Raw genomic sequence first — 24074 nt, forward strand, 5'->3', positions numbered from 1 at the left:
ATCGGACACTGAAATGGTATATATGTATAGGAAATTGCAAATCTCACTCTGCACCATATGCCTCGCATTATCTTTTACTCAATACCTGTGGGGTCAAAATGCTCACTACATCTCTAGATTAATGCCTTAAGGGGTGTCGTTTTTAAAATGGGGTCACTTCTCGGGGGGTTTCAACTGTACTGGTACCTCAGGGGCTTCTGCATACACCGTGTTCCAAATTATTATGCACATTGGAATTAAATGTCATAAACATTTAATTATTAGTTTTTCAATTAAACTCATGGATGGTATTGTGTCTTAGGGCTCTTTGGATCATTGTAATCAATCTCAGGCACCTGTGATAATTAGTTTGCCAGGTGTGCCCAATCAAGGGAAAACTACTTAAGAAGGACGTTCCACATTATTAAGCAGGCCACAGGTTTCAAGCAATATGGGAAAGAAAAAGGATCTCTCTGCTGCCGAAAAGCGTGAAATAGTGCAATACCTTGGACAAGGTATGAAAACATTGGATATTTCAAGAAAATTTAAGTGTGATCATCGTACTGTGAAAAGATTTGTGGCTGATTCAGAGCACAGATGGGTTCGTTCAGATAAAGGCAGAATGAGGAAAGTTTCTGCCATACAAATTAATAGGATTAGGAGAGCAGCTGCTAAAATGCCATTGCAAAGCAGCAAACAGGTATTTGAAGCCGCTGGTGCCTCTGGAGTCCCGCGAACCTCAAGGTGTAGGATCCTCCAGAGGTTTGCAAGTGTGCATAAAGCTATTATTCGGCCACCCCTAAACAATGCTCACAAGCAGAAACGGTTGCAGTGGGCTCAGAAATACATGAAGACTAATTTTCAAACTCTGTTTACTGATGAGTGTCGTGCAACCCTGGATGGTCCAGATGGATGGAGTAGTGGATGGTTGGTGAATGGCCAGCATGTCCCAGCAAGGAGGTGGCGGAGTCATGTTTTGGGCTGGAATCGTGGGGAGAGAGCTGGTAGGCCCCTTTAGGGTCCCTGACGGTGTGAAAATTACCTCTGCAAAGTACATAGAGTTTATGACTGACCACTTTCTTCCGTGGTACAAAAAGAAGAACCGTGCCTTCCGTAGCAAAATTATCTTCATGCATGACAATGCACCATCTCATGCTGCAAAGAATACCTCTGTGTAATTGGCTGCTATGGGCATAAAAGGAGAGAAACTCATGGTGTGGCCCCCATGTTCCCCTGACCTCAACCCTATTGAGAACCTTTGGAGCATCCTCAAGCAAAATATCTATGAGGGTGGGAGACAGTTCACATCAAAACAGAAGCTCTGGGAAGCTATTCTGACATCCTGCAAAGATATTCAAGCAGAGACTGTCCAAATACTCACAAATCAATGGATGCAAGAATTGTGAAGGTGATATCAAAGAAGGGGTCCTATGTTAACATGTAACTTGACCTGACTTTTTTTGATTGAAAGAGCTTTAGATTTCTGTAAATATGACCTCCTGATGCTGCAAACTCAACAAATTACCATTTTAGTTCTCTTTACAAACCTTTAAAATGTTTTGATCTCTGTTGTGCATAATAATTTGAAACCGTGCATTTTGAGTTATTTACTTCTAAAAAAAAAATCTGTTATCATTAGGAGATTTGTTCAATAAAATTTGCATTATATTCCAACGGTTGATGGCATGAAGATTATACTGACTATCATTTGCATCGACTATTTAGGGAAATCAGCGAAAAATAACATTTGCATAATAATTTGGAATGCGGTGTACATGACTTCGCACCAGAAAATCCCCAGTAGGCCAAATGGTGGTCCTTTCTTTCTGAGCCCTCCCATGGGCCCAAATGGCAGTTTATCACCACAAAAGGGGTATTGCCGCACTCCGGACAAATTGGGCAACAAAATGGGGTATTTTAGTCCTTGTGAAAATAAGAAATATTGAGCCAAAACTACATGTTATTGGAAACACCTTTTTTCTTTTTTTTTTTTTTTAATTCACAGCCCAATTTAAATAAATTCTGTGAAAAATCTGTGGAGTCTAAATGGTCACAACACCCATAAATTTATTTCTTGAGGGGTGTAGTTTCCAAAATGGGGTCACGTCTTGTGGGTTTCCATTGCTTTGATACCTCTGGGGCTCTGCAAATGCGACATGGCACCCGAAAACCAATCCAGCAAAATCTTGGCTCCAAAGAACACATAGCGCTCCTTTCCTTCTGAGCCCCTCCCATGGGCCCAAACGGCAGTTTATCACCACAAATGGGGTATTGCCGCACTCAGGACAAATTGGGCAACAAAATGGGGTATTTTATTCCTTGTGAAAATAAGACATTTTGAGCCAAAACTACATCTTATTGTTAAAAAAATATATTTTTTTAATTTCACACTGTGGGGTCAAAATGGTAACAACAACCATAAATGAATTCCTTGAGGGGTGTAGTTTCCAAAATGAGGTCACTTTTGGAGAATTCCTACTGTTTTGGCACCTCAACACCTCTTCAAACCTGGCATACTGCCTAAAATATATTCTAATAAAAACGAGGCCCCAAAATGCACTAGGTGTTTCTGGGGCTTGTGTTTTAGTCCACGAGCACACTAGAGCCACATGTGGGACATTTCTAAAAGCTGCAGAATCTGGATAATACATATTTGGTAGTTTTTGTCTGGTAAAACCTTCTTTGTTACTGAAAAAAATTGAATAAAATCGAAATTCAGCAAGAAAAATGAAATTTGCAAATTTCACCTCCACTTTGCTTTAATTCCTGTGAAATGCCTAAAGGGTTAAAAAAAACTTTCTAAATAGCACGCAGCAGGGCTCAGAAGGGAAAGACGAGGGGGGATAAGCTGTGCGGAGTGCATTAGGGTAAGTAAAACTGGGGTAGATTAAAAATCAAGGGATGTATGATACATTTTAAAACACTCTTTCACACAGAGCCTTAGTTTTTCGGGACACGTGTCACATTGATATATTGTGTCCTTCCTTATCCCCCTCTTATAGCAGACTTTGCGCCTCTTTTGACTTTTGCCCTTCTTGCCAGTTTGGGGAACTTCTCCTGGAAAGTGTTTCCCTGGTACGATGCGTGTGGCCTCGCTTCCAGAAGTACTGGGTGCCCCCCCCCCCCCCACTTCTTGGTCCCTAAAAATTAGTTTCTTGATAACCACCTCTTGAAATTCCAGGAAAGTTCCCGTCGGGCCTGTACATCGACGTAGCACGTACGCATTGTACAATGCCATCTGTATGATCTGCACGGCCAGCTTCTTATACCAGACCGCATGTCTCTTGTAGGGTTTCAGGACTTGATCTGACAATTCCACCCCTCCCATGTACCCATTATAGTCCAGGTTGCAATCTGGTTCGGGGGTCTCTGTACTGGTACCTCGTACAGGTACATAGGTACTGGTGTGGGCATGTATTGACACACAATATGCTGCTGCTAGAATGTGCCCTGCTCTCACCTCTTCTGAGTGTTTGCCCAAGCAGTCTTAGGGAGGCCTCTCAGATTTCTTCTGGAAGCGCAGTACTTCTGGAAGCGAGGCAGTTGAAGAATGGGACGCTGGTCTAAAAATTATCCAGGTAGAGGTGGTAACCCTGGTCCAGCAGTGGGTGCATCAAACCCCACACAATTTTTGCATGAACTCCCAGTAAGGGGGGGGGGGCATTCTGGGGGCTGAATACTGGTGTCCTTCCCTTCATATATCCTAAATTTGTAGGTATGCGTGGGAAAACCGGTCACTGAAACGGTTTAATAGGGGTCTCCTTTTACTTTTTTGTGTTACCATACTCTAAGAGCCATAACTTTTTTATTTTTCCATCAATAAAGTCGTGCGAGGACTTATTTTTTGCGTAACGAACTGTAGTTTAGATCAGTACCATTTTTCGGTACATGCGACTTTTTGATCTCTTTTTATTCCATTGTTTGGGAGGTGAAGTGACCAAACAATTGTGATTCTGGTACGGTTTATTATTTTTCTTTTACGGCGTTCACCGCGCGGGATAAATAACAAAATAACTTTGTACTTCAGGCCGTTACGGACGGGCGATACCAATTATGTATAGTTTGTTTGTTTATATATTTTTATTAGTAATAAAGGACTGATAAGGGAAAAAGGGGGATTTTTACTTTTATTACTTTTAAAACTTTTATTTTCTTATTTTTACAAATCTTTTTTTTTTTACTTTTTTTTTTTACATTATTACTTTGTCCCACTAGGGCACTCGAGGGCAGGAGGCCCTGATCGCAAGTGCGTAGTGCAGTGTATTAGAGCTGTCAGCTTCTCACTGACAGGACCCACTAGGCTTCCGTCGATGGCATAGCTGGACGCCGTGTATCGTGTAGCAGGCTGGTGATGGTAGGTTAACCCCTCGGTTCGCGCCATAGGAGCTGCGGCAACCGCTTTACAAGACAGCAGCTGTCCAAGCTCCTGTATGTGTCGGGAAGACGGCCGAAATGGCCGTTACTCCCGCGATGTACTATTCCGTCATGGAGCGCGAACGGGATGGTTTCCATGACAGAATAGTACGTCACTGAGCGTTAAGGGGTTAACACCTTCCCGCAAAACGGCGTTACTGAACATCCTTTTTAGCGGTGCCTTCCCGCAAAAGGGCGTACAGTAACGCCCTGCATTCAAACTGTCACCATGTCACTTGACATGGTGACATCACCATGATTGTTGCAGTCCGTGACCGCTAACAATCACAGTTACCCGGCACAGGACCTATCATAGCGGCCCCATGTCGGCGATCGCTGTGGTTGGTCAGTCAAATGTGACTGACCAATCACAGCTGGCAATTACGACACAGTGCCGTTTCCCGGCTCTAAGAAGCTCATTGCGTGTCAGATCTTCTCCGAGCCGGTCATCAGTGTAGTGTAGTGTAATGTACTGTCAGAGTGTTTCTGACAGAAAAAAATGTTAAAAATACAAAAATAACTCCTCTATACTCACCCTCCATGCCCTTCAGCTGATTCCTGCCTAGTGTGGAGGACCCTGTCCGATCTGTGAAGGACCCTGTCCGATCTGTGAAGGACCCTGTCAGATCTGACGTCCCTGTCAGTGTCCCTGTTAATTTTGTTTAAAAAGTTCCCCAATTTTACCCTATACTGACCCCTAGCCCCAGCTTCTGTCACCTGGTAATCCTGCTTACCTGCTGATGTCCGTCACCTGCTGACTTTTTACTTGCGGTCTTCTGTCCCTACCTACTCCGTCCTCTCTTGTATTTTTAGGGAGTTTAGTTTTCTTGTTTAAAAAAAAAAAAAAAAAAATTAAAAAAAAAATTAAAGTTATCTAGCAATTGAAGGGAGTCTTGTTAGGGGTAGTTCTACTTTATATAGGCTCATTACCTGACCTCTGTGTCTTGTCACCACCTGTGACCTATACAGTGCACTCTGTCCAGCTCCTGTATTTTTAGGGATCACTTTTTAGTTATATTGTTTTTAGGGAGTTTTTATTAGTTATTATATACTGTACCATACCTATATGGCCCAGAGATTTTATAGTTCAGAGGAGGCATATGCCATGTTATTCTCCGACACCGACTCTGCAAGTGAAGATGAGATGGAATTTGTTATGAGCCCTCCCCACAGTGCAGAAGAGCAGTTGGTCCTGCGCAGCCGGATTCAAATGAGGCGATATGGGTACCCGCTGTAAATTATACCCCTCAGGTTCACAACTTTACCGCCTCCTCAGGGATCCAAGTAGAGACAGCGGGGTTCAGGGAATTAGTTTTTTTTAATTTGTTCTTTTCTGAGGAATTTGTTTCTGCGATGGTGCAGCAGACCAGTTTGTATGCAGAGCAGTTTATGGCCAGCAATCCCACCTCATATAATGCCAGAGTTCAAAGTTGGACCCCCACAGACCCAGTGGAACTCCAAAAATTTTGGGGCCTATTGTTAAACATGGGCCTCATAAAAAAAACACGTATCCGGGACTACTGGTCCTCTGACGTATTGTACAATACACCCCTCTGCAGTACGGTGATGAGCAGAACACGTTTTGAGGCCCTGTTCAAGTTCTTGCATTATAACGATAATTCCCGTTGCCACCACCACAGGTCCCCCATTGTGACAGGCTATATAAGATTAGGCCTGTCATCGACAACTATAATATAACATTTTCAGAAAATTACACCCCTGAAAAAAATATAGCGTTCCATGAATCCCTCGTAAATTTCAAAGGGAGGCTGCACTTCAGGCAATACCTCCCTAACAAAAGGGCACAGTTTTAAAATTTATGAGGGGTAAGATTCAATAATTCATCACGCAGACTGCCACTCATTTCTTGGTATCAGCGGCAAAATTGTTTGGGACCTGATACACCCTTTACTTGGTCAGGGATATCACCTATACGTGGACAATTATAATAACAGTATTCCCCTCCTAAAGTCATTTCGTCCAGATCCACCGTGGCTTGTGGCACCATCCGGAAGAATCAGAAGGGCCTTCCCAAAACCCTGCTGGGGCAGACGTTGCAGAAAGGGGAAAGTAGTGCCGTCTGCAGCAATAATCTGCTCTTTCTTAAAGAGACTCTGTCACCACATTATAAGTGCCCTATCTTCTACATAAGGAGATGGGCGCTATAATGTAGGTGACAGCAGTGATTTATATTTAGAAAAACGATCTATTTTCACCACGTTAGGAGCGATTTTAGCTTTATGCTAATTAGTTTCTTAATGCCCAAGTGGGCGTGTTTTTACTTTAGACCAAGTAGGAGTTGTACAGAGGAGTGTGTGATGCTGACCAATCAGCGTCATGCACTTCTCTCCATTCATTTAGTCAGCGCATAGTGACTCTGCGTTCACTATGTGCTGTCTTATGCTGACCAATTAACGTTACTGAAGTGTTTAGACAGTGAGTAGACATTCCTTCCAGCCAGGACGGGATGTCTATTCACAATCCCGACACTTCGTTAACATTTGTTTGGTACTTAAAGCAGAGCAAGCGTAATCTCGCAAGATCTCGCTGTAAATGACAGGTTACAGCGAGATTACGCTTTGCTCTGCTGTAAGTATGTTGGTTCAACTATACCCCTAGAAAAATTCCTTGAGGGGTGTAGCTTCCAAAATGGGGTAGATAGCCACACAGCCCCCCCTTGTAGATAGCCGCACAGCCCGTCCCTGTAGATAGCCGCACAGCCCGTCCCTGTAGATAGCCGCACAGCCCGTCCCTGTAGATAGCCGCACAGCCCGTCCCTTTAGATAGCCGCACAGCCCGTCCTTGCAGGTAGCCGCACAGCCCGTCCTTGCAGGTAGCCGCACAGCCCGTCCTTGCAGGTAGCCGCACAGCCCGTCCTTGCAGGTAGCCGCACAGCCCGTCCTTGCAGGTAGCCGCACAGCCCGTCCTTGCAGGTAGCCGCACAGCCCGTCCTTGCACGTAGCCGCACAGCCCGTCCTTGCACGTAGCCGCACAGCCCGTCCTTGCACGTAGCCGCACAGCCCGTCCTTGCACGTAGCCGCACAGCCCGTCCTTGCACGTAGCCGCACAGCCCATCCTTGCACGTAGCCGCACAGCCCATCCTTGCACGTAGCCGCACAGCCCATCATTGCACGTAGCCGCACAGCCCATCCTTGCACGTAGCCGCACAGCTCCCCCCTTGTATCGCCTATCGCTACTACTCTCCACTATGCCTGACATGACTCAAGGTGGTCATGAAGCGAAGCGGCGCCGCAGAGGATCACTTTTGACTTGGGTCGGTGACGGCACAGGACTGGATTGGTCCACTCAAGGCACCGACCTCACTTGGAAGCGGCCGGCCTGCATCTTTTCAGATTCCGCAGAATCTGAAAATATGCCCGGCCGCAGCCTACTATTCCTTTGCGCTGCGCATGTACATTTTGGCGCATGCACAGTGCAAAGTTTCGGCAGACTACAAAAAAATCAGACGGAGCTTTTTTTTCTGCCAGACGCTACGGACGACAGAAAAAAACACCCATTTTTGCAGACTGTTTGTAAATTTACGGAGGATTGGTAACCCTGCGCCCGAATCTCGTTCGTGATCCGTGGAAAGATAGAACATGTTCTGGCTTTCCACGGATCGAAAAGTCGGGTCCATTTTCACAAACCCGATTCACCCACTAAAGTGAATGGCTCTGTAAAAAATCGGGTGCCACTCGGATGCCGTGAAAAACAGCCCGAGTGGCTGTTGCAACTGGGCTTACTAACTAGTTTCAAAATGGTTCTGGTGGTTTGCAGGTAGAAGAAAAGATCAAACAAACACATAGGAAGTACTTGCTTCAAGAACAACTGAAAATCATAAAGAAAGAGCTTGGCCTGGAGAAAGAAGATAAGGATGCCATTGAAGAAAAATTTCGGGAGCGTTTAACTGACCTCACAGTCCCTAAGCATGTTATGGAAGTCATTGATGAAGAGCTTAGCAAACTGGGATTACTTGACAACCATTCCTCTGAATTCAAGTGAGAATTTATTTTGTATTTTATTTAACTGTTGAATTATTCAATCTGGAGTGGCAGTGAATTTGTTCTGGAAAGAAGGGAAACAATTTATGTTGAGCAAAGTCACACACAGAAACATACCATTCAGTTCAGTGTCTGGTGATCCCTAGTTACCACTGGGCTCGCCTTCCTCAAAAGTATGCTTTGATTTCCATTCATCCAGAATTTTAGGCCCAAATACAGAAGTGAAAGTTTAAGCAACCGATTACTAGTTTGTTTCCTCAAATTGTATTTTCTGCATTTTGATTCCGCTTTAAACGTGCAGTATTTTGGAAAACTTCTATTTGCCATTTTGAAAAATCTAACGTTTTTCATGTAGAACATTGAGAGCAAATTTAATTATGGAACAGCATCTTTCTAAATACAGGTTAATGTGAGATACTATTTTTGTCTTTTTGCAGCGTAACAAGAAATTACTTGGATTGGCTAACGTCCATCCCCTGGGGGAAGTACAGCCAGGAGAACTTGGATCTGCAGAGAGCTGAGGATATTTTAGAAGAAGATCACTATGGAATGGAAGATGTCAAGAAGAGAATCCTTGTAAGAGTCTATTCTAATTTGGAGGTTTTTCTTTTTATAGTAACATAGTAAGGTTGAAAAAAGACACACAAGTCCATCGAGTTTAGCCTATTCTCCTGCAATGTTCATCTAGACAAAGGCAAAAAAACATTAGGCAGAAAACAATTTTCCATATCTTAGGGACAAAAATTTCTTCCCAACTCCAAATATTGCAGGAAGAACAAAACCCATGTCCTGTAATCTACTATCCATAACTTGTAATATCATTACTTTCAATAAAGTCATCCAAGCCTCTATTGAACTCCACATTTGTGCCCCTCATGCAGTAAAGTTCTATTTAGACTAGTGTTAACGATATTCGATACGATATTTGGGCAAGTATTTGCATACAACCATATCTTCTCAATAATGGCTCAATGTTGACTGTTAGCCCCTTCCCGCACCTTGACGTTAATGCACGTCGAGGTGAGCAGTAACTTCACGCACCTCGACGTGCAGTTACGTCTGTGCTTTGACAGTTAACCGCCGCGCGGCGCTACACCGCAGCGGCGGGTAACTGCAGGGTGTCTGCACTGCATTGCGTGTTGCTGATCAGCGGCCCATCGCCGCTGATTTCGGCAATTAACCCCTTCGATTCGGTGGTCGATTCCGATCGCCACATCTAAGGAGTTTAGCAGTGATCGGCAGCCCCCACGTGAAATCACGGGGGCTGGCGATGGTACCCATGGCAACCGGACGCCAGACAATGGCTTCCGGGTTGCCATGTACAGAAGCCTATGAGGACCACCCAGGGGGTGGTCGTCGTAGGCTTCCTATCAGTGTGACTGTTACGTCACAATGACAGTTGGAATGCATTACACTACGTGTGTAGTGTAATGTACTCTAGCAGCGATCAGAGCTGCAAGTCTAAGTGTCCCCTAGTGGGACAAGTAAAAAAAGTTAAAAAAAGAATAAAAATATTTTTTAAAAAAAGTGTCAAAATAAGTTAGAAGTGACCTAAACAAGAACTGCTTTTTTTCCCAAAATAAGTCTTTTATTATAGGAAAAAATGAACACGTAAAAAAAACGTACACATATCACCGCGTTCGTAACGACCCCAACTATAAAACTATAATATTATTTTTCCCGCACGGTCTACACTGCAAAAAAATAAGCGGAAAACAATGCCAGAATCACTATTTTTTTGGTCACCACCCCTCCCAAAATATACAATAAAAAGTGATCAAAAAGTCGCATGTACGCAAAAATAGTACCGATACAAACTACAACCCGTCCCGCAAAAAACAAGCCCTTACACAGCTTTTTTGACTGAAAAATAAAAAAGTTATGGCTCTCAGAATATGGTGACACAAAAAATAGTTTATTTTATAAATAAGTTATTTTATTGCGCAAACGCTGCAAAATGTAAAAATAACGATATACATATGGTATCGCTGTAATCGTAGCGACCCGCACAATAAAGTAAAATGGTCGTTTATAGCCTAGGGTGAATAGGGCTTAATAGAAGCCTGTCAGAATCATGATATACTGCAATACATTAGTATTGCCGTATATCGTGCAAGCGATCTAACGATCGCTGGTTGAAGTCCCCTAGGGGGACTAATAAAAAATGTAAAAATGAGTTAAATAAAGTTTTGTGGTTTTTTTTCCTGTTTTTTTTTGTGTAAAAATAAATAAATAAATATTAAAAGCTCAAAAAACTCCCATTTTCCCCTAGAGCATAGTAAAAAAATAAATAAACATAATTGGTATCGCCGCATCCGTAAAAGTCTGAACTATTACAATATATCATTATTTAACCCGCACTGTGTACGCCGTAAAAAAAGAAAAATTGTAAATTACAGAATGTCTATTTTTTGGTCACCTCATCTCCCACAAAAAATGAAATAAAAAGTGATCAAACCGTCGCGTTTACACCGAAATGGTATTATTAAAAACTACAGCTTATCCCGCAAAAAATAAGCCCTCATACCAATTAATTGACAGAAAAATAAAAAAGTTATGGCTCTCGGAATTTGGAGACACGAAATAAATTTTCTTTTTATATTTGGTATCGGCGTAATCGTATTGACCCACTGAATAAAATTAACATGTTGTTTTAATTGCACAGTAAATTCCGTAAAAACGGCGCGCAAAAAACCATGGAGGAATCGCTGTTTTTTTATTTTCTACCCCACTAATTATTTTTGTCCCGTTTACAAGTAAATTCTATAGCAAAATAAATGGTGCTACGGAAAACTATAACTCGACCCGCAAAAATCGAGCCCTCGTAGTACTATATCGAAGAAAAATTATAACGTTATGGCTTTTGGAATGTGGGGAGGAAAAAACGGAAATGAAAAGCTGTGGCGGGAAGGGGTTAAAGGGTCTCCTCTCCTATATCCAATTGTGGTCTTTGCTTAAAGGGAATGTGTTGCCAGAAAAACATGTTTTTTTTTTTAAAATTAAACATTTAGTGTGTGGGTGATTAAACATTGTTCAAATTTTTTTTATTTTTTTCAAGAGTCAGGAAATATTATAAATTAATTCTAATTTATAATACTACCCATTTTTGGTCACTAGATGGAGCTCTTCCCAAAATTGCAGCTTTGCAAAATTGGGTAAAAAGCCCTCGCTCTAGTGAGCTCTCAGCATCCCCCCCTCCTTTATCCTGGCTAGTGCCGGGATAAACGAGGGGTTTGAACGGTGTAACCTCCTACACTGTGTGTCGCCATTTTTTGAGCTAACACACAGTGTAGTAGGTTTACATACAGTAGTAAACAAACACGAACATACATTGAAATCTCTTACCTGCTCCTGCCGCCGCGGCTCCCTCCGGCCCGTCCGCTCCGTTTGCTGCCGCTGGTCCAAGTGCACAAATCCGGAAGCCGCGACCGGAAGTAGTAATATTACTGTCCGGCCGCGACTTCCGGTCCACAGGAAAATGGCGCCGTACGGCGCCAATTTCGAATTGGACTGTGTGGGAGCGGCGCATGCGCAGTTCCCACACAGACGCCGTACACTGAAGTCAACGGGACGGGAGTCGTTCGCAGTCCCTATGGGACTGTGGCTGCCGTATTCCATGTCTGTATGTGTCGTTAATCGACACAGACAGAAATGGAACAAAAAATGGCAGCCCCCATAGGGAAGAAAAAGTGTAAAAATAAGAAAAAGTAAAACACAAACACACAAATGAATATAAACATTTTTAATAAAGCACTAACATCTTTAACATATAAAAAAATAATTTGTGATGACACTGTTCCTTTAAAAAAATGCATCAAAATCTGTAGCAAATCTGCACTGTGTAAACAAAACTTAAATCTACAAAATCTAGGGCTTCAAACGCTGAATACAGATTACTTCTTAATTAGGTACCTTTTGTCATATATTGTCATGCCTTTTGTGTTCCACGGGACGATTATCGGGCAGACGAGTGTTAATCTAACGCTCGTTGCCGATAATTGCCCTGTGTAAACAGGGGAACGATCAGCAGGTGACCGTGCAAACGCTCAATCATCTGCTGATCGTATCGTTTTAAAAAAGTAAAAGATTATCGTTGACGGCAGCACATCTGCCTGTGTAAACAGGGAGACGCGCTGCCGACATGATGACAATGGATGGGAGCGAGCGATCGGAGTAACGACAGCTCTCCCCCATCCATAGCTCCATGTGACAGGAGCATGCGAGCGCCGATCAACAATGTCTCGCTCGCTGCAGCGGCTGCTTATGGGCAGGTGTAAAAGGGCCTTTACTCTTCTGTATGATTTCAGGATTGATGACGTCTATAGCATTAAATCAGGTCTGCACAGATCCCTAGAACTAGCATTGCTTTCTCTATAATGTTCCAGATTAAGGTGATTACCCACAGTAGTATAAATGCTGGGATTTTCCTTCCACCCAGATGAGCAGGATCAGGAGTAGATTTTGTACTTAATATTTGAAATGTAATTTTTAATTATTTTTTTTAATACAAGTAGCTTGCCAGCGATGCCAAGATTGCATGTTTACAAACTCAGCATTGAGGAACGAACATATAATACATAATGCAACCTATTGTGTTATCTTTTACAGGAATTTATAGCTGTGAGTCAGCTCCGAGGAAGTACGCAGGGAAAGATCCTCTGCTTTTTTGGGCCGCCAGGAGTAGGAAAAACGAGTATTGCTCGCTCTATTGCCCGTGCTCTGAACAGGGAGTATTTCCGTTTCAGTGTGGGTGGGATGACAGACGTGGCTGAAATTAAGGGTCACAGGTGAGTTAGATTTACTTGTGAGCTGTTAAGCCTCTAAACATTTGAGTTTATTTAACAGTGCTATTAACTTAACCCTTTCGCTTCCAGGACAATTTTGACACATGTGACAGACACAAATTTAAAAAATATAAAAGTCATATTATACACCCATACCTGTATATTTTCTTGAAAGTTGACACCTGGCACTTCGTAAAAATGCCACCCAGCACTATTTTAAAACTGGCCTCTGCCATTCAATTTTGTGTCCAAGCATAATGTTTCACAAAAAACTGTATAAAAGTCTATATTTGTGCCTAAAAATTCTGAATCAAGCAGAGCCTGAGACACACAAATCCTCCTTGAAAAAAACGTTCAAGATGTGCGAAGTTCACACTTGCCACTTATGCCTAGGTCAATATGCATAGATCCCGGTCATGGAGTTAATAAATGATCTGAATAGTTGCTAGGGGTTATTAGATCTGTAACTGCTAGTATTCTCTTTCCTATTGTACGGGGTAGAAATGGCCAGTTGTCAAGAGAGCACATATCCTCTCTCCTTGTAATATAGGGGTGATAACATGAAGAAATGTTCCTCTGGGGTCACTAGAGACTGTACAAGGGGGCAGACTACAGTAACGGGCTGTCATTTCCTGCTTTCACTTGCAGCTTTCTTTAAACAAGCGTTTAAAGTCGTGACGTATTGCCTACGTCCTTGGAAGTAAACTATCGCCCGGTTACACAATACAAACTGCATACATAATTAATCTCTTAGACCGGATTACCTGGTGTACTTACTTTAAAGATCGGTGTTAGAATGGCTGTATAATCTTTTCTCAACGTTTTTGAGTTTCCTAACTTGCTAATTTTAATATCCTGTAGAAAAACTTTGAAAAGGAATTATACTGCCGTTGTGATATCCTTTCCCCTTAAAGGGGTTTTCCCATCAGAGACCTTTATGACGTATCCACAGGATATGTTAAATGTCACATAGATGCGGGTCCCACCTCTGGGACCTGCACCTATATCTAGATTGGGGCCCCCTAAACCCCGTTCTACTGCTCTGTGTTGTAGCTGACAGTGTAATGCCCGACGATGAATTACGGAAACAGCGTAGCTCACATGCTACGCTGCTTCCGTAACTGCCATTCACTACTATGGGAGTTACGGAAATGCTGTTTCCATAACTCCCAACCATGTAATCGGTAAGTGGCCGGGACATTTGACATATCCTGTGAATAGGTCATAATATCCTTCATGGGAAAACCCCTTTTAATACAGGTTTTATGAAAAAAGTCATTTTTGTGGTTCTGGATTCCAAAAGCCATAATTTTTTCTTTTCTTTTCCATTAATGAAGAGTTGTAGTTTTTATTTATAATTTGTTGACTTTGTTAGCTTTTATTATATTTTTGGAGAGAGGATGGCAAAAAAAAAAATGCAATTCCACCATCTATTTTTGTTTTTATATACATGCTTTGTACAGTATAACTAATAAGTTCTATTATGTTTTACTGGTCATTGGGATTGCGGTGGTACCTAGTTAAAAGAAGGGTTTAAATGGACACTAACTTTTCAAACCGCTAATCTTATAGTATAGCTTATATAGATCAACTTTGTAATTTACTTACTGTTAAAAGTTTGCTTTATCCTTTCAAAGTCTGTGTGAAGTTACTGCCACTAGGTGTCTCCCTTCCTGTAATTTGCTGTCCACCCCCTGTTCAGCAAAATCCATTCCATGTTACAGACGGACTTCAGAAGGTGGGGGGTGTCTGTTCACTGCCTGCCAATACAAATCTATGTAGAGGGGAGGGGGGAGTAGAGAAAGACCCTGACATGCTGCCAATAAAATCCTATGGAGAAGGGAGGGGGGGGGAACAGTGTGAGATAGACACAGATGTGCTAAAGCAGCTTCCTGGTAAGTGTTCGTTTCACCCCAGTGCTGGATTTTCAGCTACACTGCTCATTACTGCTGTATATGCTCCTCCATGCAGCTGTAGCTTCTACATACACTATATGGACAAAAGTTTTGGGACGCCCCTTTTAATCATTGAAATTAGTTGTTTCATTTGTTCTCATTGCAACAGGTGTAAAATTTCTAATAAACTCAATTTAACTTTTTTTTTTTTTTGGTCCAATTAGGGTACTTGAAACAGAGATCCTTTGATCGCTTGTATAATGCTTTGGAGTATATAGTATTCCAAAGCATTATTACCTAATAAGCAGTTAACAATGACCGATCTGGGGGCCTTTGTTAGGTCCGCGGCTACCATGGTAACCCATCGGCGCACCACAATGCAGATAGGCTGAAAGAGCCCCCTCTTTCTGTCACACACCTTAGATGTCGCAATTGACCACAGCATCTAAGCGGTTGAACTGCCGGGATCGGATATTTTTTATATTGCGGCAGGAGCCGAGTGTATATAACAGCAGTTCTCCTGCCGCTTATCTTATGGGTACAGTGGCAGTAGCCACGAGATCTTGATAATGGATAGATCTGTCACAGAGCGGGAACTAGCACCCGCTCTTGACGGATATATCCGTTATAGATTAAGTGGTTAATGCAGGATCCAGTACCTTCCCCTTTTTTCCAGCACCAGATTTTCTAATAATCTAGACTCTTGACTTGGGAACAGAATGAGCTGGGAGAACCAATTAGAAGGCTTCTTGGATAAAATGAATAGCATATTTCTCATTAAAGTATTTACTGGGAGACATAGTAACATGGGTATAGGCTGCTGTCACTAGGAGGCTGACATTAGGTAAATATAAAAAAGTGTGGCTCTGCCCAGTGGGCTATACCCTCTGCTGAGAACTCCGCTGCTCAGTTTTAGCCTAGTGTCCGTAGGAGGCAGACATGTCCTGCACTGCAGACAATTCTGATAGACTTTTTATTTATTTTATTTTTTTTAGGTGCAGGGTGCGAGTCCCTTGTGTGTTCCACTTGGGTAACTCCCCTGCGGGCGCTGGGCGGAAAGAGTTCTGTGTTTAATTAATAATAATAAAAATAATCTTTATTTATATAGCGCCAACATATTACGCAGCACTTTACAATTTAGAGGGAACATGAAACAAACAATATCAGACATTACATAGTGACAAAGTTAATTTACAATTAAAACCAGAGGAGTGAGGACCCTGCTCACAAGAGATTACAATCTATGAGGAAATAAGGGAGACACAAAGTGTAACAGTGTTTGTTCTGTACAATAGTCCAGCCATTTTTATACACATGGGGTGATACACATAAAGCTGCATGAGCCGGTCACCAGCCAGTATCCGTGTATGACTGACATGAAGAAAAGGAGTGTGAGGGAATCTTATTCTGATGACTAATCTAAAAGGGGGGCCATGGAAAGGAGTCAGATTAGGGAATGTTATAGGCCTGTCTAAATAGATGTGTTTTCAGGGTATGTTTAAAACTGTGGATATTGGGAATTAATCTGATTGTCTGGGGTAGCGCATTCCAGAGGACTGGTGCAGCACGAGAAAAATCTTGGAGGCAGGAGTGGGAGGTTCGGATTATGGAGGATTTTAATCTAAGCTCCTTGGCAGAAAGTAGAGCCCGAGTAGGGTCGTGGACAGAGATGAGGGAGGAGATAAAAGGAGGTGCGGCACTGTGGAGAGCTTTGTGGGTGAGAGTAATAGGTTTGAATTTTATTCTGAAGGGGATGGGCAACCAGTGCAGTGACTGGCACAGATTAGAAGCGTTGGTGTAGCGGTTGGTCATAAATATGGGCCTGGCTGCTGCATTGAGGATAGATTGGAGAGGGGAGAGTTTGGTGAGGGGAAGACCGATTAGTAATGAGTTACAGTAGTCAAGACGAGAGTGAATCAGAGCAACAATGAGAGTTTTGGCAGTTTCCTCCGTAAGAAAAGAGCGGATTCTGGAGATATTTTTGAGGTGAAAGTGATTGAATGTGAGGAGTAAAGGAAAGATCGGAGTCAAAAATAACCCCGAGACAGCGGGCGTGCTGCTTAGGAGTTATGATAGTGCCACACACAGAGATGGAGACATCCGGTTTAGGGAGGTTAGTAGATGGTGGGAACACTGGGAGCTCAGTTTTAGAAAGATTCAGTTTCAGATAGAGAGAGGACATGATGTTAGAGACGGCGGACAGACAATCACTGGTGTTTTGTATTAGAGCGCGGGTGATGTCACGGGAAGAGGTATATAATTGGGTGTCATCGGCGTAGAGATGGTACTGGAAGCCAAATCTGCTGATGGTTTGTCCAATAGGAGCTGTGTAGAGAGAAAAGAGAAGCGGACCTAGGACTGATCCCTGAGGAACCCCGATAGCAAGGGGAAGAGGAGAAGAAGTGGAACCAGCAAATGACACACTGAACGAGCGGTCAGAGAGATAGGAGGAAAACCAAGAGAGAGCAGTGTCCTTGAGGCCAAGAGTGGAGCATCTTAAGTAGGAGTTTGTGGTCTACAGTGTCAAAGGCAGCAGAGAGATCCAGAAGAATCGGTAGAGAGTATTTGCGGTTAGATTTAGCCGCCAAGAGATCATTTGAGACTTTGGTAAGGGCAGTCTCTGTGGAGTGTAGAGTGCGGAAACCAGATTGTAAGGGGTCTAGAATGGAGTTAGCAGAGAGATAGTGGATAAGGCGAGAGTAGACCAAGCGTTCCAGGAGTTTGGAGATGAAGGGCAGATTAGAGACTGGTCGGTAGTTAGCAGCGCTGGATGGGTCAAGAGTCGGTTTTTTCAGTTATGGGTTTATAATGGCATGTTTAAATGAGGAGGGAAAGATACCAGAGGAAAGAGAGAGGTTAAATATTTTAGTTAGGTGACCAGTGACAGCTGGGGAGAGAGACTGGAGGAGGTGTGAGGGGATAGGATCACTTGGACAGGTAGTAGGACGAGAAGAAGAGAGGAGCCTAGAGACTTCTTCTGTTATTGGGTCAAATGCTGAGAGTGAAGAAGAGGGAGTGCGGGAGGGAAGGGGATCGATGTTACTAGGGGACTGGGAGATAATATCATGGCGGATGTTGTCAATTTTAACTTTAAAATAAGTGGCCAGGTCTTCAGCACTGAGATCTGTGATTGGCGTCTGCACTTTAGGACTAAGGAGGGAGTGAAAAGTATCAAAGAGGCGTTTTGGATTATTAGATAGTGTGGAGATGAGAGAGGTGAAATAGACTTGTTTGGCTCGGTGAAGGGCAGTGTTGTAAGTTCACAGCATAAATTTGTAATGGAGGAAATCTGCATCCAAATGCGATTTTCTCCACATCGTTCGGCACATCTCAAGCACCGCTGAAGAAAGCGGGATTGAGGCGTGTGCCAGGGTTGTCTTTGTCGAGTGGTTCGGAGTATAAGGGGGGCTGCTTCATCCAATGCATTCTTGAGAGTGTTATTGTAAAGTTTGGCAACCAGAATGGGACAGGAGAGGGAAGAGATAGGGGACAATGAGGACTGTAGACTGTCTATGAGTTTCTGAGTGTTAATGACATGTGGATTTCTGTATGTCTGATATGTAGGGATGACCTGAGAAGGCAGAGAATATTTGATAGTAAAGGAGAGAAGGTTGTGGTCAGAAAGCGGGAGAGGAGAGTTAATAAAGTCAGAAACTGAGCAGAGACGGAAGACCAGGTCAAGTGAATGCCCGTCCTCATGTGTATGCTGGTATAGCAGGAAAAGGAGTCACCACGGGCGCTGCTGCACTTCAATGGAACCAAAATGCTTGGAAGGTTCAGATCGTTGGTAATAATGTACGGAGGATTGTAAGAATAAATGGAATTTATTAATAATAGGACTACGCGTTTCGATGCCGTACTGGCATCTTCATCAGGTCAGCATTTTGGTTCCATTGAAGTGCAGCAGCGCCCGTGGTGACTCCTTTTCCTGCTATACCAGCATAAACTTCGCGGTCGTTCATTTGAATCACCGGTCCCGAGTCCTGGCAGCAGCTGTACCTTTATCCTTTATTGCCTTCTACCATCCGTTACCAGGTGAGTACCACTCTTCTTGTACACCACTCCATACCTGGGTAACCTGCACTATGTGGCGCCGTGTTTTTTGCTTTTTCTCGTCCTCATGTGTAGGAGAGTTAGTAAGTTGTGACAGACCTAGGGACGAGGTTAAAGATAGAAACTGGGAGGCAGATGGGGAGATTGGGTTATCAATGGGGATGTTGAAGTCACCCATGATGAGAGTGGGTGTTTCAGAGGATAGAAATTGTGGAAGCCAGGCAGCAAAATTATCCAGGAATTGGCGGGGTGAGCCCGGGGGGCGGTAGACAACTGCCACTCGGAGGGAAAAAGGGTAAAAGAGTCTGAGGGTGTGGACTTCAAAAGAGGGAAATGTGAGTGAGGGGACCGGGGGAATGACCTGGAAAGTGCAGTGTGGGGAAAGAAGTATACCTTCTCCCCCACCCTGCCTGTTCTCAGGTCTGGGGGCATGAGAGAACTGGAGACCACCATCTGCCATAATGCCATCTGCCTAAAGCACCACAGAATCCCATATCCCCCATGGCTAAAGAGCTTGTTACCCCCCAACTGGGGGGCTCCCTCACCCCGTTCTTAATCTCCCCGCCTCTGTCAGGCTACGGTACGTGCCTTACAACGCCTTACTCAGTAGTTAGCGTTCTAATTCTCTGACCCCTCTCAGGCACCACAGTTCATTCAGGCCCCCAGATATTCTTCCCTGGATTGCATTCGTTCTAGTTCTCCCAGTGCGGGATGCAAGCGGGCCAGGAAATGAAGGAGATATCATTCTTCCTCTGATTCCTCTTTGGACATACACTACCGTTCAAAAGTTTGGGGTTCACCCAGACAATTTTGTGTTTTCCATGAAAACTCACACTTATATTTATCAAATGAGTTGCAAAATGACTAGAAAATATAGTCAAAACATTGACAAGATTAGAAATAATGATTTTTATTTAAAATAATAATTTTCTCCTTCAAACTTTGCTTTCGTCAAAGAATGCTCCATTTGCAGCAATTACAGCATTGCAGACCTTTGGCATTCTAGCTGTTAATTTGCTGAGGTAATCGGGAGAAATTTCAACCCATGCTTCCAGAAGGCCCTCCCACAAGTTGGATTGGCTTGATGGGCACTTCTTGCGTACCATACGGTCAAGCTGCTCCCACAACAGCTCTATGGGGTTGAGATCTGGTGACTGCGCTGGCCACTCCATGACAGATAGAATACCAGCTGCCTGCTTCTTCCCTAAATAGTTCTTGCATAATTTGGAGGTGTGCTTTGGGTCATTGTCCTGTTGTAGGATGAAATTGGCTCCAATCAAGCGCTGTCCACAGGGTATGGCACGGCGTTGCAAAATAGAGTGATAGCCTTCCTTATTCAAAATCCCTTTTACCTTGTACAAATCTCCCACTTTACCAGCACCAAAGCAACCCCAGACCATCACATTACCTCCACCATGCTTGACAGATGGCGTCAGGCACTCTTCCAGCATCTTTTCAGTTGTTCTGCGTCTCCCAAATGTTATTCTGTGTGATCCAAACACCTCAAACTTCGATTCGTCTGTCCATAACACTTTTTTCCAATCTTCCTCTGTCCAATGTCGGTGTGCTTTTGCCCATATTAATCTTTTCCTTTTATTAGCCAGTCTCAGATATGGCTTTTTCTTTGCCACTCTGCCCTGAAGGCCAGCATCCCGGAGTCGCCTCTTCACTGTAGACGTTGACACTGGCGTTTTGCGGGTACTATTTAATGAAGCTGCCAGTTGAGGACCTGTGAGGGGTCTATTTCTCAAACTAGAGACTCTAATGTACTTGTCTTGTTGCTCAGTTGTGCAGCGGGGCCTCACACTTCTCTTTCTACTCTGGTTAGAGCCTGTTTGTGCTGTCCTCTGAAGGGAGTAGTACACACTGTTGTAGGAAATCTTCAGTTTCTTGGCAATTTCTTGCATGGAATAGCCTTCATTTCTAAGAACAAGAATAGACTGTCGAGTTTCACATGAAAGCTCTCTTTTTCTAGCCATTTTGAGAGTTTAATCGAACCCACAAATGTAATGCTCCAGATTCTCAACTAGCTCAAAGGAAGGTCAGTTTTATAGCTCCTATAAACAGCAAAACTGTTTACAGCGGTGCTAACATAATTGCACAAGGGTTTTCAAGTGTTTTCTAATCATCCATTAGCCTTCTAATAAAGTTAGCAAACACAATGTACCATTAGAACACTGGAGTGATGGTTGCTGGAAAAAAGCCTCTATACACCTATGTAGATATTGCATTAAAAACCAGATGTTTGCAGCTAGAATAGTAATTTAGCACATTAACAATGTATAGAGTGTATTTCTGATTAATTTAATGTTATCTTCATTGAAAAAAACTGCTTTTCTTGCAAAAATAAGGAAATATCTAAGTGACCCTAAACTTTTGAACGGTAGTGTAAATACTGCAGGTTTACTTCATTCTAATCATTCAAGAGCTATAACTGAACCAACTTCTTCAGGGGGCGTCTCTCTCTTTTCGATTCGGCGTTTGGGTGTAATAGAAGCGATCCACTCCTTGCTGTGAAGGATCTCATTCAGGCAGTGAGAGATATACTAAGGATTGCAGATAATCCTGCTGATTTCACTTTAGAATGCTTAATTATTGCATCGCCACAGCGACCCCCTCTGCTCTTTCCAGATCATAAGGGTTTTGACAAACTGTTTTCTGATACATGGAAACACCCTGACCGGGTCTATTTACGTGTCCAGGAGTGTGGACTATATTTTGTTTCTCTGATGAGTGTATTGCCAAATGGCCAGCTCACCCCAAGTTAGATGCTCCCATGGACTGCTTTTATGAAAATACTACTTTACCGGTTGAAGATGCTTCCGCCTTAAGGGATCATGTTGATGGCAAAGTGGAGTCTATTGCAAAAGCCACTTTAAGCACGCCCATTGCTTGTCAGGCGCCCTTTTTGCAGCATAATGGGTTATCTTGGCTGGTATTGATCTAGCTACTCTACTACAGAATGCAATTGATTCAGGGGACTCATGTGGATACTTCCCTGCTAGCTGCACAGCTTTCGCAGATGTCTAAATAGATCTGTTGCGTCTCCGTTAAAGCTGCTCAAAGGTTGGCTAAGGTCATGCTAATTGCACTGTCATTGCATGTGGGCACTGTCATTGCATGTGGGCACTGTCATTGCATGTGGGCACTGTCATTGCATGTGGGCACTGTCATTGCATGTGGGCACTGTCATTGCATGTGGGCACTGTGGCACTGTCATTACATGTGGGCAGTGTGGCACTGATGTGGGCAGTGTGGCACTATCTGCAGGGACATTGCGGCACTATCTACAGGGAGGTTGCGGCACTATGTCACTATATATGGGCACTGTGGTGATTTCAGGGGATTGGGACAAAAAAAACTTTTTTTTAATGGCCATGAAAAACAGACAGTCGGACTGGAAACGGATGAGAATTTGGAGACCCTGATGCAAAATGGACATGGAAAACTGACAATTGATCAGTTTTTAATGGCCATCTTTTTTCACTGTCATGTGACTGTAGCCTAAATGACTATGATGCCAGGAGTCCCGTTCACATGTATCATGCTGGGGTTGGGGAATCCGGCGGAGACACAGATTTATTTTCACGGTCCAATCACAGTCGTGAGAATCCGACCTTAATGTAATTTATTTAACCCTCCATCGTGGGGCCTTTGTGGGTCCTCCTCTGACTTCAGACACTATAATGTAATCGCTCCCAAGAGTGCCCGCTCGGTGCTATCTGCCTGGCCCTGCTGCACTTTACACTGCTCTCGCCTGCAATATCAGAGACTGGCTGAGGTGGTGACGGGCAGAGGTTGGATGTTCGTGCACAAAGTATATAATTGATTATAGATTCTGTTAACCTGTTCCCTGCCAGGGGACACAGAAGTTATAATCAATTAGATAGACAATTCTCTAATTGTATTTATGATAAAAAAAAAAAAAGTATTTGCAGAGGTTAAAAGTTGTGAAGTTACGTACAATAATTATAGCAATATATGTTAATTTAATACATTTTCTTTATATAAATCACTTATCTCTGGGTATTACTGTTAAATAAACAGAAAAAAATAAGAAAAATCGAGATTCAAATCTAAAATCTCCCAAAGTGTAGAAAAAAATCTAGATTTTATTTTTTGGCAAAATCGCCCAGCAGTAATTACAGCTACGAAGTCCTTCCGGAAAAATAACTCCCTATTTGTTGTTTCTGAGGGCCCTTGTAAGGGTGGCCCGGCCTCAAAGGCCACCATTGCTAGCTGGATTAGTTTGGCCGTTAAGGCCTACTCTACTAGAGGGTAGGGAACCTCCCTTCCGGGTCACTGCTCATTCTACTAGGGCAGTTGGTGCCTCCTGAGTGGTGCGGCATCAAGCTTCTGCCCTTAAGGTCTGTAAAGCCGCCACCTGGTCCTCGTTACATACTTTTTCGAGGTTTTGCCGGATCCATTCTTAAAGTGTAGCTAAACGTTTGACAAACTGCTGACGTGTCATAGTGGCATGTCCGAAGTTTGGATTGGTGGGGGTCCGAGCACTGAGACCCCCACCAATCGCTAGAACGAAGCAGCTGAAGTGCTCGTGTGAGCATTCAGCCGCTTTGTGTCTGTTCGGCTTTTTCCGGAAATAGATGTATCGTTGTACGGACTCAATAGAAAGTCTATGAGCCCGTACTCCGATACATCGGCTTTCCGTAAAAAGCCGAACACACACAAAGCGGCTGAGCGCTCACATGAACACTTCAGCTGCTTTGTTCTAGCGATTGGTGGGGGTCTCAGTGGACCCCCACCAATCCAAACTTCTGCATTGTTACTATGACATGTCAGAAGTTTGTCACACGTTTATCTAAAGTTCAAGCTTCTGCCGATGCCAGTTTGAGTCAGATGGTGTTGCAAGCAGCCGTGGTTTAGGCTGCTCGCATAGCTATGATTATTTTTTCCCACCCTAAGGGACTGCCTTAGGACGTCACATGGTA

General features: G+C 43.4%; 1 protein-coding gene across 1 annotated transcript in view; it reads left to right on the forward strand.

Moving 5' to 3' along the window:
* Positions 1-24074, forward strand: part of LONP1 (lon peptidase 1, mitochondrial) — a 160874-nt gene that overhangs the window by 75595 nt on the left and 61205 nt on the right. Inside the window, exons 8-10 of the mRNA XM_075863488.1 lie at positions 8170-8390; positions 8831-8969; positions 13002-13180. Of these exons, the coding sequence (XP_075719603.1) occupies positions 8170-8390; positions 8831-8969; positions 13002-13180 (539 nt within the window). The remainder of the gene's footprint in view (positions 1-8169; positions 8391-8830; positions 8970-13001; positions 13181-24074) is intronic.

This window comes from Rhinoderma darwinii, chromosome 1 (genome assembly GCF_050947455.1).
Source record: "Rhinoderma darwinii isolate aRhiDar2 chromosome 1, aRhiDar2.hap1, whole genome shotgun sequence".
NCBI classification, from domain to species: Eukaryota; Metazoa; Chordata; class Amphibia; order Anura; family Rhinodermatidae; genus Rhinoderma; species Rhinoderma darwinii.